The sequence below is a fragment of the Nesoenas mayeri genome (assembly GCF_963082525.1).
Source record: "Nesoenas mayeri genome assembly, chromosome: 7".
Lineage (NCBI taxonomy): Eukaryota > Metazoa > Chordata > Aves > Columbiformes > Columbidae > Nesoenas > Nesoenas mayeri.
Genome location: NC_137551.1, coordinates 23,541,514 through 23,556,518, shown reverse-complemented (window position 1 = coordinate 23,556,518; position 15,005 = coordinate 23,541,514). Strand labels below are relative to the sequence as shown.

At 41.6% G+C, this 15,005-nt stretch overlaps 1 protein-coding gene across 2 annotated transcripts in view; it reads left to right on the top strand.

Annotated features, from left to right (window-relative positions):
* The first annotated feature begins 8,288 nt into the window (after positions 1-8,288).
* Positions 8,289-15,005, top strand: part of BTAF1 (B-TFIID TATA-box binding protein associated factor 1) — a 46,166-nt gene continuing 39,449 nt past the window's right edge. For both annotated transcript variants that reach the window (XM_080347919.1, XM_080347920.1), the window contains exon 1: positions 8,289-8,607. In XM_080347919.1, coding sequence (XP_080204045.1) covers positions 8,594-8,607 — 14 coding nt within the window. In that variant the 5' untranslated portion in view covers positions 8,289-8,593. The remainder of the gene's footprint in view (positions 8,608-15,005) is intronic.

Below are 15,005 nucleotides of genomic sequence, written 5' to 3'. Positions count from 1 at the left end.
TTAGAATTTAGAATAAGTCTTTCCAGCCTATTGTTCCTAATGGAATTAGGCAGAGCTTACCCACATAATACATTACAAACTGTTACTGACACTTACCTTGAATTCAACAGCTGAGTCATCACTGCATATTTTTATCTGTAGTATTCAATTACTGATTGATCCACATGGTGGAGAATGAAATTAAGTAAAATGTTTCTCATTTTTAGACCAACTATTGTATTACAGTGGCACTCATTTAAAAAAAAAAATCACACCAAAGCCCCCAACAATTTTATTTATTTCAGTTTTATTAAAATGTCATAAAACCTTTCTGGCCCCTTATGTATGTTCTTAGCAAACGCAGAAATAGCTGTTGTTCTATCAAAGAGCAATAAAAATCTAGACTTGGATGGACAGTGTTGGTTTCCCATTGCCCTAAGTGTGAAACTTTGAAGAAGAACCCAAGGATACAGAAAATCCAGAGGCAGCACAAAATTATTTGAAGAAGTTGTAAGAGTTTTAATATAGAGAACTACTGAACTCTGAACTCACAGAAAACTTATTTTTCTATCGCTGTCCTCAAGCCATGATTTAACTGGAGGCCTGACTTTGATTGGGTGGTGAAGCCATGGGGCCAGCTTGCCTGGAGGTGTGATCGTACTGGGTCAAGAAATGTTTAGGTGGTTCCTGGAAAATGCTGGGAGAAAGTTCGGATAAGCTCTATGCAGAAGGCTGATTCCCAACAAGGGCTTAGGAAAAAGAAAGGTTAGCTCCAGCAGAAAACTAAAACACAGGGATACAATTAAGTTTGTACATAGAAACCTGCATTACACATGCAGCTAGCTTATTTTTATGTTTGAAGAATAAACAGTTAACTGAAAAAGGGCCAGAAAGGTTTGCATGTGACTGTTCTTCTCTCAGCTGGGGCAAAAGGCAAATGACCTAGAAGAAGACACAAGTATGATTTAGGATCCTTTTCTGTGTATTTGCATCTATAGTAAATGCTAGCAAGTTGCAGGCTCAGTGATGTATTACGATTCAAATTTGGGGTGCACTGCTACAACCAGTGTGCTGGGACCAGCAGTTAAATGACCTAAGCACCGGCTTCCGAAGATCAGTTCCTTCTTAAGATGTCTCACACGAGGTGTCCAGAAGTGCAGACACCTTAAGATCATTTGTGATTTAGAATCTGCTCAGTGCTGGGGAAAAGAAGAATGTATTCCCCATCTGGGGTTCAGCAAGGGGATATGAATTCCTGGCTGCTGTAAGCAGCAGTTTATTTAAAATGTGTGTGCAAACAAAAAACCATAGCTTCCATGCTGTTACCAACCACTGGTGTTTGCTTCCTCTCCAGGCTGACTCTTACTTGCTCAAGTTGTCAGCAGACTGTGCTTTACTGGTCCCAGTGGACAGCAGCTGCCAAACCCGCAGATGGCTTTCTTCTTTCTTCTTCTTGTGCGGATTCAGAAGAAAGCATGACAAAAAGGAACCAGGTGAGGAGGCAACCTGTGTCTCCTTTCTGCTGAGGTGAGAAGACAATGGGGGTGCGGGGGCAAAGGAAAAAGGACAGGAAAAAAATATTTTAAGAGAGAAAAATGAAGGAGGAGGGCAAATGAGAAAATGTTAGTTATCAGTGCGAAGGAAAAAATGTGCAAAAGATGCACGTGTAAAAAGCTGGTGAAAGATTACTGGGTAGAAAATGAGGGCACATGCTGGAGGAGGAGTTCCTGACAACTTCTTATCTGGGTCTTCTAAGCTGTGCCTGTGGCTCTGTGTAAGCACCATGCTGATGTAAATAACAGTTATCAAAAAAATACAGGAGCACTCAGACCTCTAATCCTACAATACAGTCATGTGGGAGCTTAAAACTACTTAAGGCTTCACTTTAAGCTTTAAATCTAGTCTATGTCTAGTATAATATCCTGAAGATACTCCCTCCAGAATGCAATGAGAATTTCAGACAAGTAAGAAACTACTCCACAAATCTGTTTCACTTACTAAAAACAAGCCAGATTTTACTGGATATCAGGAATAGCATTATTTGAGGAATCTGAGAATCAAATCTAATTTGTCAGAAATACCTACCATCTTATTGCACGCTTTCAGGACAGTATCAAAACACACTATAATGTTGCTATTACTGTACCTGTCACACAAAACTTGCAGTTATGAATTAGTTCAAGTGTAACAAATCTGAGGTAACTGCCTCTATAAGAAGTAAAACAAGCAAGTCAAGACAAAGTCATACCAAAAGCAGGAGGCATTTTCTTCCTTTTTGAGTAACATTCAGCACTGCATGTTCCACAAAGGAAGATGAAAGAGCCCCCAAGACTGATAAACTTAAAAGTTGACACAGATGAGGATGATCTTCATGCAGTTCTTCAAAGGACCTTTTCTAACATAAACAGAGAGAAGTTTTAACTTTGCAAGTTAGACTACCAAACAAAAGTCTATACAGCAAGATTAACCCTTAAAGGAGAACATAAGAGAGTACAAGCTATTGTTGATACCTGTTAATCACACCTCAATCCATCTTTGGAATGTACATGGTAAATAAAAAATGAAGTGTAAGCTAAGATTGCAAAGTGAATGCTACAGCTGTTTCATCCTTGTCTGCACATCTCAGATGAAAAATGGGATCACCATATCTTGGTATCTATATCACGTTGGAGCTATTTAATAGCAGTTCTGGTACACGGTGAATGGTAAATTCTGATTCTTCAGAAGTTACACACCAGAAATATTTAGTAGGCCTAAAATATATTCCAAGAAACAGTGTCTACAAATTAAAAGAAAAACATTAATTATTTCTATCATTTAATATACTAGTTGTAATATAATATAGAGAGAGCAAAGGATAGGTTCACTTGGCTTGTTTTTAAATCTAATTTAAACTCATTAACTGTAGGAGAATTTGTGATGATGGCCACAGATTAGCCTTCTTTTCTGTGTTTAAAAAGCAACAGCTTTTGGAAAGCGCTGGACTAGATGTGAAACCACTGGCCCTGTTTATTCAGCATTATAGTGTGTTTCTGAATCCTTATGTCCCTGATGACAGAGGTGCTTTTCTATTTATGCTCTTCGTATTCAGTTTGTGCATTTTGTTGTTGTTGTTGCTACTGCACAGGCTAATGTCTCTCTTGCCTTAGTTTATGAGAGAACAATCTGACTACTGAAATTAAATAAAGAAAAAAAAAAACAACAATGTACAGCCACACAAGCTTAAATAACAGAAGAACTTCATAAAAGGTCTCTACTTGCTTCTCTCATGTTATTTTCATGTTGCATTTTTCCACAGGCCTGTGTAGAAGGACCTGCAGCTTTATAGGAAGAGTTTATCCTCATTATTTCCATTTATCTTTGTCTCTAACTGTGGCTCATTTTTGCCTCTTACCTTGATTAAAAAATTCCACACCTTAGGTACTCAACAAGAACTTTTCTCCCCTTCAGTCTTCTTTCCAGATATGAAATATTAAATTCATTTTTATATACGTGTATACCTATGTATAAATGTATGTATATGTGCATTATAAACACCTATATAAATTTCTGTATATCAATGGAGATGTCTGCTCTCCCAGATGTCAGTGAGAGATCAGGTGTAAAGATGCAGATGTCCATTGGAGTTACTATTGTTCATTTCCTAATACTTTAGAGTTCATAACACCCTACAGAGAGAGGTAAAAAGAGGGAGGATTTAAACATAAGCATAAAAGCTATTTTGGAAATAAAAATAAAAAACATGCCATAGGAACAATAAACTACCCAAATTATGAAATATTTATTTAAACCAGGAGCGTGGATAACAGCAAGACAAAACTAAGGAACTTCCAGTTTTTTACATCATGTGTGTCCAAGGAATATCAGTAATTTAAGTCTTCATCTGCTACAGAATAGAGTGAAAAGTAGAGCTGACTTAGAAAATCAGAGGTCTGAGATCGTGGAACTAAATGCTGAAGAAATTACAGACCACGGTTAACAAAAATGAGGTTGTACAACAAGGTGGATCAGTTGTGCAGAATATCTGTTTATAATGGAGATTATGCAATCTCATGAGATAAAATCCCTGAGAACAGAAGTTCTCCAAAGAGAATCACAAGTTTTGTCTATTTGTCACATCAGGAAACCCTCATTCAGGAAAATTGTCCTGAATGTACAATGTTAAATATGATCAGAGGCACCGAAATATAATGAGATAATTACACAGCTCTGGTGACATTTGGAACTTTTCAGGGATTGGTGATTTTTACTAACTAATTGTTATCACAATCCTGTTTGATGTTGAGAAATGGGAGCCCATCAAACTTTTTCCTCTAATGTTGCTAATCTGTGTTGTGGGAGGCAGTGACTTCACCCCGATTTCTCTCTCGAAACACAGCATTTCATTGGTATGTCTAGGTGTTTTTTGCACTACGAGAGCCATCAGTCAGCATCCAGCCTCCTACCACCATCACTTACGGTGAAGAACTTAAAAGGAAGACCATGTACAAGTTGCCCATTTTTAAGGAGGTTTTCAAGAACATTATGCAGCTAGTAAAAAATTTCCTTGCAGTAAAAATGAGACAATTAAAAGCATGAGAGCATGGAAACTAGTGAAGCTTAAATGATAATAAATAAGTACACCTTTAAATAAAAAAAAAAAAAAAAGGTAGAAGACCAATAAAAAAGTATTAATTAGGTATCAAGAAACAAGAGATTAATCAAGAAAAAAATGTTCTTCAGCAATCAGAAATCTGATTTTAGTGGCATCAGTAAAGAGGGGCCTAACCTACAGAGATAAAATGTAAAATAAAAACTGGGAAGATTAAATAATACTTGAAGAAGAAACAGTTAAATATATATAAATAAATTAGAAATTTAAAGCATGCTAGGAATAGCCTGAAAGATAACTGGTTGTTTTTTAGACTTCAGAACAGAAAACAGCATTAAGAAATACATGCTGCGAAGAACCTGCACAATTTACCTGCATAAGATCATAATACATATGTTTATCTAAGAGCAAATTTCCCAAATTGATCAAAATAATTATAGTGACTGAGGCACCAGCAGAGAAGATATCTGAACAAACTGCAAAGCAGGGACAAACTTTTAATACTAGTGTCTCTTCAGACAAGATTTCCAAGGGAATTTAGAAATCAAATAAGACAATCACTAAAACACATGCAAATTATCATGAAAATAATATTTTTTTATCAGACTAGGAGGTATCAAATGTTATACCAACTGTTACAAAGAGGTTGGTGTGATCCTAAGCACTGCAAATCTACAAACCTTCAGGACACAAAAAAAACTAACTGGAAAAATTAAACTAGAAGACCAGAACATGTAGAAGGTTGTGGTATGTCAGGCCTAATCAGGAGGGATTCCACCAGGAAAAATGTGCCTCTGTCATCTACTATTTGCACGGCTCTAGCACTTGAAGACTGCACCATTTTTTCCCTGGGCTCTGTAGGTACATGTAGCAATTAAGAAAGCTGCAGTCTATGCAATAAGAGTTCACAGGTGGACACAGCTGGAAGGAGAAGGAAAACAAAATAAAATTAATTGAGATCAATGAAGGAATTAATGATCATACCACCTCACTTGAAATTATTGAGTTTTATCTAATTTAGGAACAGGTTTGAGAGACACACAGCAGATTTGCAGTGGAGGGGGGTTCTTTCAACATATGCAAAAAAAAACCAGGAGAAAATATATGGCTACTCCTTGAAAAATAGGTGAAAAGAAAAAATATGCAAAAAGGATTGGTATAAACAAAGAAAAATTGGTTTTTATAGGGTGTAGGGAAAGAACTAAGCAGAAGATACAAGTGAAGAGTTAAGTAGTGATGTGCTTCACATAAATGTCGCATAAAAATACAAAAATATATGGTGTGAAACTTGAATGAATATTGTTTCGGTCCAGAATGCCTGCTATTAGGTAAATAACGGATCGTTCTTTCTGTCTTTTGTAGATTGTTTTGCTTGGACTGCAGTTTATCATCATTTCAGCAAGTACTCAGTGCATAAGACCCATCACCAGTCATTTCCCTGCACTTATTTTTATCAGGTAGGATAACCCCTACGGAGCTGTTCAAAACAAATTTTATTGCATGTTTGTTGGGCACTCTGCCTTGACTGCTATTAAAACAATGCACAAAATGTTTTTAAGGAACCTAAGGGGAAATAGGGTGTTAGAATTGGAAACAGCACCTGAGGGTCATTTCAATAACGCCCACAGCAGGACAGGATGGCTGCTGATTCCTGGCTAAACAAATGTGGGAATATTATCAGGGATATTTGCTGTACATCCCTGTCAAGAGCATCTAACACGCAAGAAAAATACATCCACCCTGCTCCTCGCTGCTCCCTACCCCAGGTCCCTGCTGTTCTTCCCCATCATGTGGCTGAAAAGCAGGCACTCCATCATGTGAAAATACATACAATCATGGGATGGGAGTAAACATATGCCTCAGATCACGGGGCAGGGGCCCAGGCAGGTGCACCTGCAACACACGACTGCGTTTGATGGCAGAAAGGAAGGTGCGTGTGGTTTTGGAGCACTTCAGTAAGAGGCTCTTGACCTCCAACTAAACACACTGCATTTTTTTTTACGTATTCTGCTATGGGAGGCATACTGAGCTTCCTAAAACTAGTTACTACATCACAGACGTGACAGGAAAAGACATTTTCTGGGTCAAAGAGTGTAGCACTGTCACAAAAACCATCTCTACCTCAGAAAATGAAGCCTGTGGTTTGCTCTGGCCACATTCTGTGATGCGGAGGCTTTGGGCTAACTCATGTTGCTGGTGTTTGGTTGATGCCCCTACACCAGCTGCTGGTCACCACAGAGCTCCCACCAAAGGACAGGAGAGGGAACCAGCAGGAAAGAGGTGCCCGCAGCAAAACTTTCTAAAGGACTTCAGTATAGGCTGGACCTACATGGATAAGAATGGATTGAGGTATTATGTACTGGTGTCTTGTTTATAGATCTGTAAAAAGACCGTGAACCTGCAGGTAGCATGTTTGGAATATGGATGTATTAGTGGGGTGTGAATGAGGGACCCTGTACTTGAAGAGTTAATAACCACAGGGAAGGGAAACCAACCAGCAGAAAAGCAGAGACCCCTGCAGAAAGCTCTGATATTAAATATGCACCACAGTCGGCTTTAGAGGAAAACTTTATCATATGGTATTATGCAAATTCATGTATTTATGCAAGTTTATGCATCGCTTACAGGAAAGCAAACTCTATTATTGTGTTTTCAACTAATCACATGAAAGGTTATGTATGTCAGCTAAATTTACGCCCCTGTCTGGGATAATTAATTTAAATGACTACTCGAACACTAATTTCTGAACCGGTGTTTCTCTGATGTGCCCGAAGCTGACAGCAGGCCCTCGGAGAGCCTGGGCTTCTTTCCCAAGAGCAAACCGCGGGCAGCTGCCCAGGGTCTGCGCCCGGCACCGGCCACCGCCGGCGGATCCCGGGGAGCCTTAAGCGCCCTCTGCTCCAGAGGCCGCCCGGAGCGCGGACGGGCCAGCTGCGTCCGCCAAGCAGGAGGCGGCAGGTGGCGGAGCGGAACGCGGCCGTTTACGCAGCCGCTGTGACTGGGCCGCGCCGAGGAAGCGGCTCAGATGCCCCTTTGCTGCCTGGGGGGGTTGGTGCCGGTTCATAAACCCGTGTGAGTAACGGAAGTGAACCGCTCTGAGGCGACCACCGGCGCCAGCGCCCAACTCGCTCCCAGCAGGGCCGGGACAGCAGCGCAGAGCGGGAGGGACAGACGGCAGGGGCAGCCCCCTCGGCCGGGGCCGCGTCCCCTCGTCCCCGCGCGGGGGCGCGGTGCCGAGCGCGCTGCACGCCGGGAGCCGTAGTCTCCGTGGGCTGGGCATCGGCGCCGCAGCGCCGGGCGTAAGCCGAGGGGCAGCGCATCTCGGCGAACGGGGAGCGCAGGGTGAGCTCGCCCACTTCCCGGCTGCTCTCTCCCGCCACGGTGATGGTGGAGAAGCGCTGCCATCCGGTGGACTGGCAAGGACACGCGTGTACTTCGCGCTCTGGTGCCTCTCTTCTCCCCTCGGGGCGAGGGACTGGGGCGCTCTCCTTTGAGCTTTCCACACACACGCGTGCAGATGGTACGCCCCGCCAGAGGCCGGCGCCCCCCCCAGCCGGCTCGGCAGGCTCCATGGCCGGTCCTGCTCAGTCCGGGCGCCGCGTGCGCCCGCCCTCCTTGCTCTTAGAAGCGCTCTCTCCATTGGCTGCGGTCGGGCGCCGTTGCCAATCAGGAAGCGGCTATCATGGAGGAAGGGAATAAATACAAGATGGCTGCTCATATAAAACCAGGCATTGGGCTTCGCCCTGGCGATGGGGGAATAGAAGCTTTAACTCGCGCTCCGAGGGTCGTGTGCCTCTCACGCCCGCGCTGCTGCTGCCCGCCCGAGGGGAGCGAGACTCGGACCGTTGCCGGCCACAGCTGCGCTCAGCCGCTCCCCGCGGATCACCGGCGGGGCCGAGGCCGGGTGCGGCGCCCGAGAGGCCCGAGCTAGGCCCTGCGCCCTCCGCCCCGGGAGAGCGGCGCCGGCCCCCCCCGCCTGCCGTCCCGCCGCGAGCCTCCGCCGCGGCCCAGTTCCGGGCGGCCATGGCCGTCTCCAGGTCTGTAGGAGCCGGGAAGGGTGGGGGAAGGAGAGCTGGCGGCGGCCCGGAGTCCTCGGCCCTCCGGGTGGCCTGGCTTCGGGGCGTGCGGGGGTGAAGAAGGTGCCCGCTTTCCGACCCCGCTCGCCTCGGAAGCCTGTGGAGGCCTCGCTGGGGCCTCCGCGTTCCTGGGCGGCATGTGCCGCCTCGGTGGGGTCGGGAGTGGCTGTACCCCGGCGCCTGGCTGCGCTGCCTGCCCTGGGGTGACTCCCGTGCCCGGCGCACAGGGAGGCCCCCTCCCCTCAGCAGGCCGCAGGGGCTCTGTCTGGGCCACCTCGGGCTTCCTCCTTAATTTGACGCGTTTGATTTGTTGCCCAGTGCTTTCTCGGTTTAAACTGCTAGTGAATAAGGGTAATGCTATCGAGTCTCAGAAAGTGGTAAGGAACCTTTTTGGCTTTCACAGCCTTTAGCTGTAAAGTAACCAAAATAAAAAGGGCTTCCATGGAGAAAAGCGATTAGCGTGTTCTGGCTCTGCCTCAAGATGTTGGGTAGTATCTGCTTACACACATGTTTGCTGGGGTGTGCCAGCGTTTGAAGTATTCACAGATACAGAAGTGTGTCTTAATAGAGCTGTTTTGTAAAAAATGCTGAGCCTAAATTCCAGCCTTTTTTTTTTTTTTGGAGGGGGGGGGGGGGGCTGGAAATGCTTCCTAACAGAATAGTTGAAGAGAAACCATAAATCCAAATTAACCTTATGATAGATTGGCTTCAAGTCACGTGTTGGTAGTATCTCTGCACTTCTGAAGTGCTATAACGAAAGTAAATTTTGTTTCTGAAGCTGTGTATGAATAAGTTTACAGTTTTATGTAGCAAAGTAAAGGTGTGCACGTTTGTAATGGAAATCCGTTGTTAACTAAAACTTATAGCAGCAATACACACTTTTAAGACTTCTAGTAGCAGGTGTTCTAGTTTGAGCTTGGTAGTTTCTGCACAGCATCCATTTATCTTATTCTACTCAACACTTTTTTTTTTTTTTCCCCCCCCCTGAAGGTGTCCATTAGAATTTGGAAGTAGTAAGGATTACTGTAACAAGACTACTATGTATATTAAAATACTACTGTAAGCTATCATGTAAAATAGTTGTATTCAAATTACATGAGGTCTGGGGCAGTCTGCTTGAATAACTGCTAACATATATGTGATATGGGGGCTAATGAATGTCAAGATACAGCTTTTCAGCTGTATGATGAGGTTGTGTCTACTGTAAAGATTGGTTTCATGTTCACTTACCAATGTTCCTGTATTTCTGTAACATCACATGGCTTTAGTGGAAAGCAGTAGTGTTCTTTGTAAAGATTTAGTTTACACCTGTTTGGTCTGGTAACTGACAAGCAGAAAAATTCTGGTTTGGATAAGGCTCTAAAACTTCTGTGTGGAGCACTAAGAAAATTGGTGTGTTAATGTTATATGTGATACATTGTTTCAGAGTAGAGTTTTAGGAACAAAATGTTACACAAGTTCAACATAAGTTATAAAACTCTAATGAAGGTTCTGCAATACAAATGAGTTGGTATAGAATTGTTTCAATTCCACATGTAAATTGTACATTTTGGAGTGCTGTAATGCCTTGGTTATTCCTGGCTAACTCCACAGCAGATACTGTGTAAATTTGGCCTTGCGTATGGTTTTTTTAATAGCTACAGCAAAACCTGTCACTATCCCTTTGAACTTACACAGCAGCTCTTGATAAATGAATCTTTTGGCTGCTGGACCATAGGAACACTGATGATATCATGTCAGTATTGCTTTTGTAAATAAAAGAAATTGTATTCACCCTTTACTTCAGAATGTTGAACTTCTAAGGTCCTTTATTTTCAGACATTTAAAAAATAATTGCTTTGTACACTTATATACCACATAACTATATTTGTGTAAAGGGTGTAGTTGTTCCAGCTTCTGTACCAGCTATGTTTAATTGTAGAGATCTGTACTTTTCCTCCAGGTAGTTACTATTACATTTTATATTTTTGAAGGACCACCATAATACTTCATTATTGAATGATTCTAACTGTACAAGTGTGGAGGGTGAGGGAGAAGTTGATTCAAATTAATCTTTCTCCAAGAACCGTAGTCTTTGACTTCACACCAGACACTGATATTAACAAAAAAACTTCATTAGGATTAGTTCTGTATTGGAACAATATTTTTAAAATTAGCCATTTTTGGAGGTTGGGGGAAGGGTATTTTTACATTCCAAACCAGTAAATTATCAAGTGGTCATTTTCCCAGTAAAGTTCAGTTTCTGCTGTTTGGCTGATTGAAAACCTTTCTCAAACCCCTAGTCTGTTCAGGAAGAATACATTCTGTTGATGAAAGAGATTCTGATATTTTATCCTGCATTATATGTACGCATATATTTTACCAGATTCTGCTGTTACACAGATGGAAGACCTGTTTTCTATATACAGTAGATACCTCATACCAAAAGGTGTTGCAGAACAGTTGCTTTGTATGTGCTCATCTCTTTCATAGTGTTATGCTGAAAAGACTTAACTAATGAATGCCATCCTCCAGAAGTATGCGTAGGTGGGTGGGAAGGTTGATGTTCTTTCTGTGAATGTGCAAGCTAATTTGGTAGGCTCTATCTCCTGTCTCTGGTCTTAAAAGTATGTATGAAGTAGTACAATGGTTGCATAGTTAATTAAATTAATTTATTCTTGATAGTGGAACTGAGAAGAAAAAAAGGAAGTGACAAGTTTTGCTTCAGCTTAATTCCTACAAAGTATATGATCCAAGTGAATAAATGCAATGGCTTGCTAGTGATCTCTTGAGACACTTGATGAAAAAGCAATACTGCCAATTTATGGGAAATGGCAATGCTCACAGAGTACTCAGGGTGATTGAGTTTCAGTAGATTACAGTGTTGATAGTCTCTTTCAATATCTAATAACTTTTTTCCAGTTTCTCTAATGTGTTCAAAGGCACCACATGATCATTATTCCAACACCAAGCTGTTAATGGCTTTTGCCTGGTTTTGGAGGCCTTCACAGTATGAAGGAAAACAAATTGCTTTTAAAATGTGATTAAATGCATGAGGCTGGCAAGATGCATTAATAATAAATACTTTTAATTGAATAGGTATATCTTTAAGTTCACCCTGAAATAACTTAAAGACATCCTCTTCAGGGTTTTTTCAAGATACTTCCTTAAGCAAATATGGGAAAGCATAACAACTTGCTGTTCTTCCAAGCCATTCTTTATTTGGGCCATCTAAGTTTAATACTAGTCGCTAAAGCTCTCAGTGTTTTCATGTACTTGGACTTGTGTATAACTGAATGTGGTTTTTATTTTAAAATTAAATAATGTCAGAAGGCTATGATAGTAAAGCTCCTGGAAAATAAGTGGGCCTCATGTGTTACTCTTGGCTTTTGGGGTGGAGGGCTGTGATTTCCCAAGAATAAATGGCTGCACTGACTGGCGTCATTATTTATGTAACATTTCCAGTGTAATACTGCATCCTTGGGAATATGAAGTTCTTACAGATACCAGCATTGTCCAAAAATCTTCTATGGGCCCTGTGTACCTTTTAGAAATTGTTCTTTTGGAGTAACAAACGTTGTAAAGAAAGAGTTCAGCTTCTAGCTTGCTTGGAAGCTATTTCTTCATGGCTGCTCTTGCATGAAAAGCGAGAGTTAAACTGAACAAGAAGTATGTTTTCCCTACTATGCAAAGGCATATGCTTGTACTGTTGGAATAGGTGAATGCTCTAACCAATGTGATTAGAGAAGTCCTGACTCAAAAGGAGGCAAAATATTGTAACTCTTCTCTTATTGATGGAGATGAACTGGAAGAGCAGAACAGTGGACTGCTCTCCCTGTTGCTGTTTGTAGGAGGGAGTGTGCACACCCTCATGGGAAGCAGAAGTAGCATGTTCACTGCCACACAAATAAGATAGAGCTGTGAAATTTCTCAGACACCCAACAGACTGAAATGGAAATTGAAACTCAGGATTGCACTCTGATAAGACTTCTAACCTACACCAGCAGCTTGAACTGGAATTCTTATTGAGGAGTTCCCTAGATCACTTGTTGAAACACTTCTTATATTATTAGTCTTTACAGCTATTTTAATTTCCTATTCTTTCTCACAGTTATGTAATTGATCATATGTGTTTGGGCTGCCTTCTTGGATGCAGATACATATGTAGTAGTTCACAAATAAAACTTGTACACCCTAGTGCTACAGATCATATAATATATGAGCTATACATTCCAAATGGATTTAATTATACTAATTGTAGCATTTGGTTGACTTCCATATGCAGTATGTAATACTGTGACCAGTGTGGTGATGGAGCTCTTGTTTTATTCCAGATATCCCTTCCACTGCTTTGTAGGAAACAAAATTTCTGTTGTCCACAGCCCCACCTTCATAACTATTTACTTCACGGTCTCCCACCTATGAGAAGTAAAATCACGATCATTCTTTGTGTATCATCATACTTCTTTGTTCTAAATTAGGTCGCTGATTATATATTGGAAGGTTGTTTTATTGATTATTTAACAGTTTATATGTGATTTAGTCAGGGCTTGAGCTTTTTTGAACTGTGAAGCTTACCAAGCTGGGATATCACCAAATGATGAACCACCACACTGAACGAAGGATTATCAGGTCAACAAGGAAAACAAAGGCATCTCTATTAAAAATTAGGTTGAATTTAAGAGTGAATGTGAACCCCTGTCAGACTATATTCTTTAGTGATGTTTTCTAGGTGTCTGGGAGATTTCTGTACTCAGAAATAGTGCTTGGGAGGAAGCTACTGGGTGTTCAAATATGACTTACAGTGTAGATTCCTAATTCCCTTGCTTTTTGATGGGTGTCAGCAGGTAGTCTTCCAAAGAGCTCTAGACACAGTCTGACATTAGAGCATTCCAGGGACTACACCACTAAGGGGGTTTTCCTGTACAGTCACACAATTCTAATGAGTTGGAGGATACACTAGGATAGTTATGAGCTGTTCTGTACCAGTTGGCCTTTCCTGTCAGGTACTACTCCCTGGCCTGTTAAATATACTGGTGCACACAGAGATGCAGAGTCCAAACAGATCACTTCAGTGGCAGCCAGGATCAGCTCACTGTCCCTTTTAAACCTCAACTCATTGAAATAAACAAATTGAAAGTTTCCCCATCTGAAGTCCTATCCAGGACCGAGTCCAGTCAGAACACTTATGCTGGGATGATCAAGATCTTTATACAATTCAGCTGCATACATCTTCTTTTGGAAACATTTTAGAGATACTGTTGATGATTTCTGTATCTTGTCCTGGTCATTAACTATCCCACTACTAGTTTTCTAATGCTGAATGGCTTTTAAATCCACATCATCCAGTTTCCACAGGAGTGCCATAAGGTTCACTTCGAACATTGTAACTGCCCCTTCAAATGGAGATCAGCCTCCTCTTTGGAGACATATCTTTAGGCACCAAAGAACTCAAGATGAGCATGAAGAACAGAACGGGTCATTTGTTGCAACATTTGCCTGCTCTGCCTGGATACAGTCATGTCTGACTTGGTTTAGAACCATAAAACTTGTGCAGGGTTTGGTTTCTGACTCCAGGGAGGGACCCAACACAGTGTGTGTCCTACTGCCCCAGCTTTTGGAGCTGTTCCTCAAGCATAAAATCACAGAATGGTTTGAGTTAAAGATCATGTAGTCCAACCCCTCTGCCATGGCCTGGGACATCTTCAACTAGATAGGGTTGCTCAGAGACTCATCCAATCTGGCCTTAATGCTGAATATGCAAAATTTATCAGAAGACAGTGAGTAGAACAGGGTATCATCATGTTACCTTGCAGGGTGCCACTGAGTTAGTTGTACTGGCTCTTTTGAAGGTACTTGCTCTCCTGTTTGTCCTTTGTAATTTCAAAAATGTTTTCTTTGCTGTGATAGTGCACCAGAAGAGCAAAGGGCTTATTATGTTTAATGGCCGAGGGTCAGTAATAGTTTCTGTGTACTTTTATTCACAAAACTGCCTTTAGTTAACTGAACTAAGCCTGCGTGCATAATCATTCTGTATAACAGAGTTGATTAGAGAGATGATGTTCCCCCTTATGACAGCCAACCTTGCTATTCTGACAAATAGCAATGTAAATGAAGTTTTGTACTGTTAGAATTCTTCTTGCCTGCAATCTTTCTCTAAAAATTAATTACTTTTTTTTAATTTTAGGGGTTGTTAGATAAAACTGTTGTAGTCTAGTGGTGGAAGAGTCTGGTCCAATTTGGGATGGCTGTTACAGTTGATATCCTGATCACAGACCTACTGATTATTCTTTAGTATTTCTCAGGTGGTTCTAGTCTGAAAGTAAGATTTCAAGCTTTAGTCTTTTCAAAGCTAGTGTGCTTTAATGAAATGCTCTGTG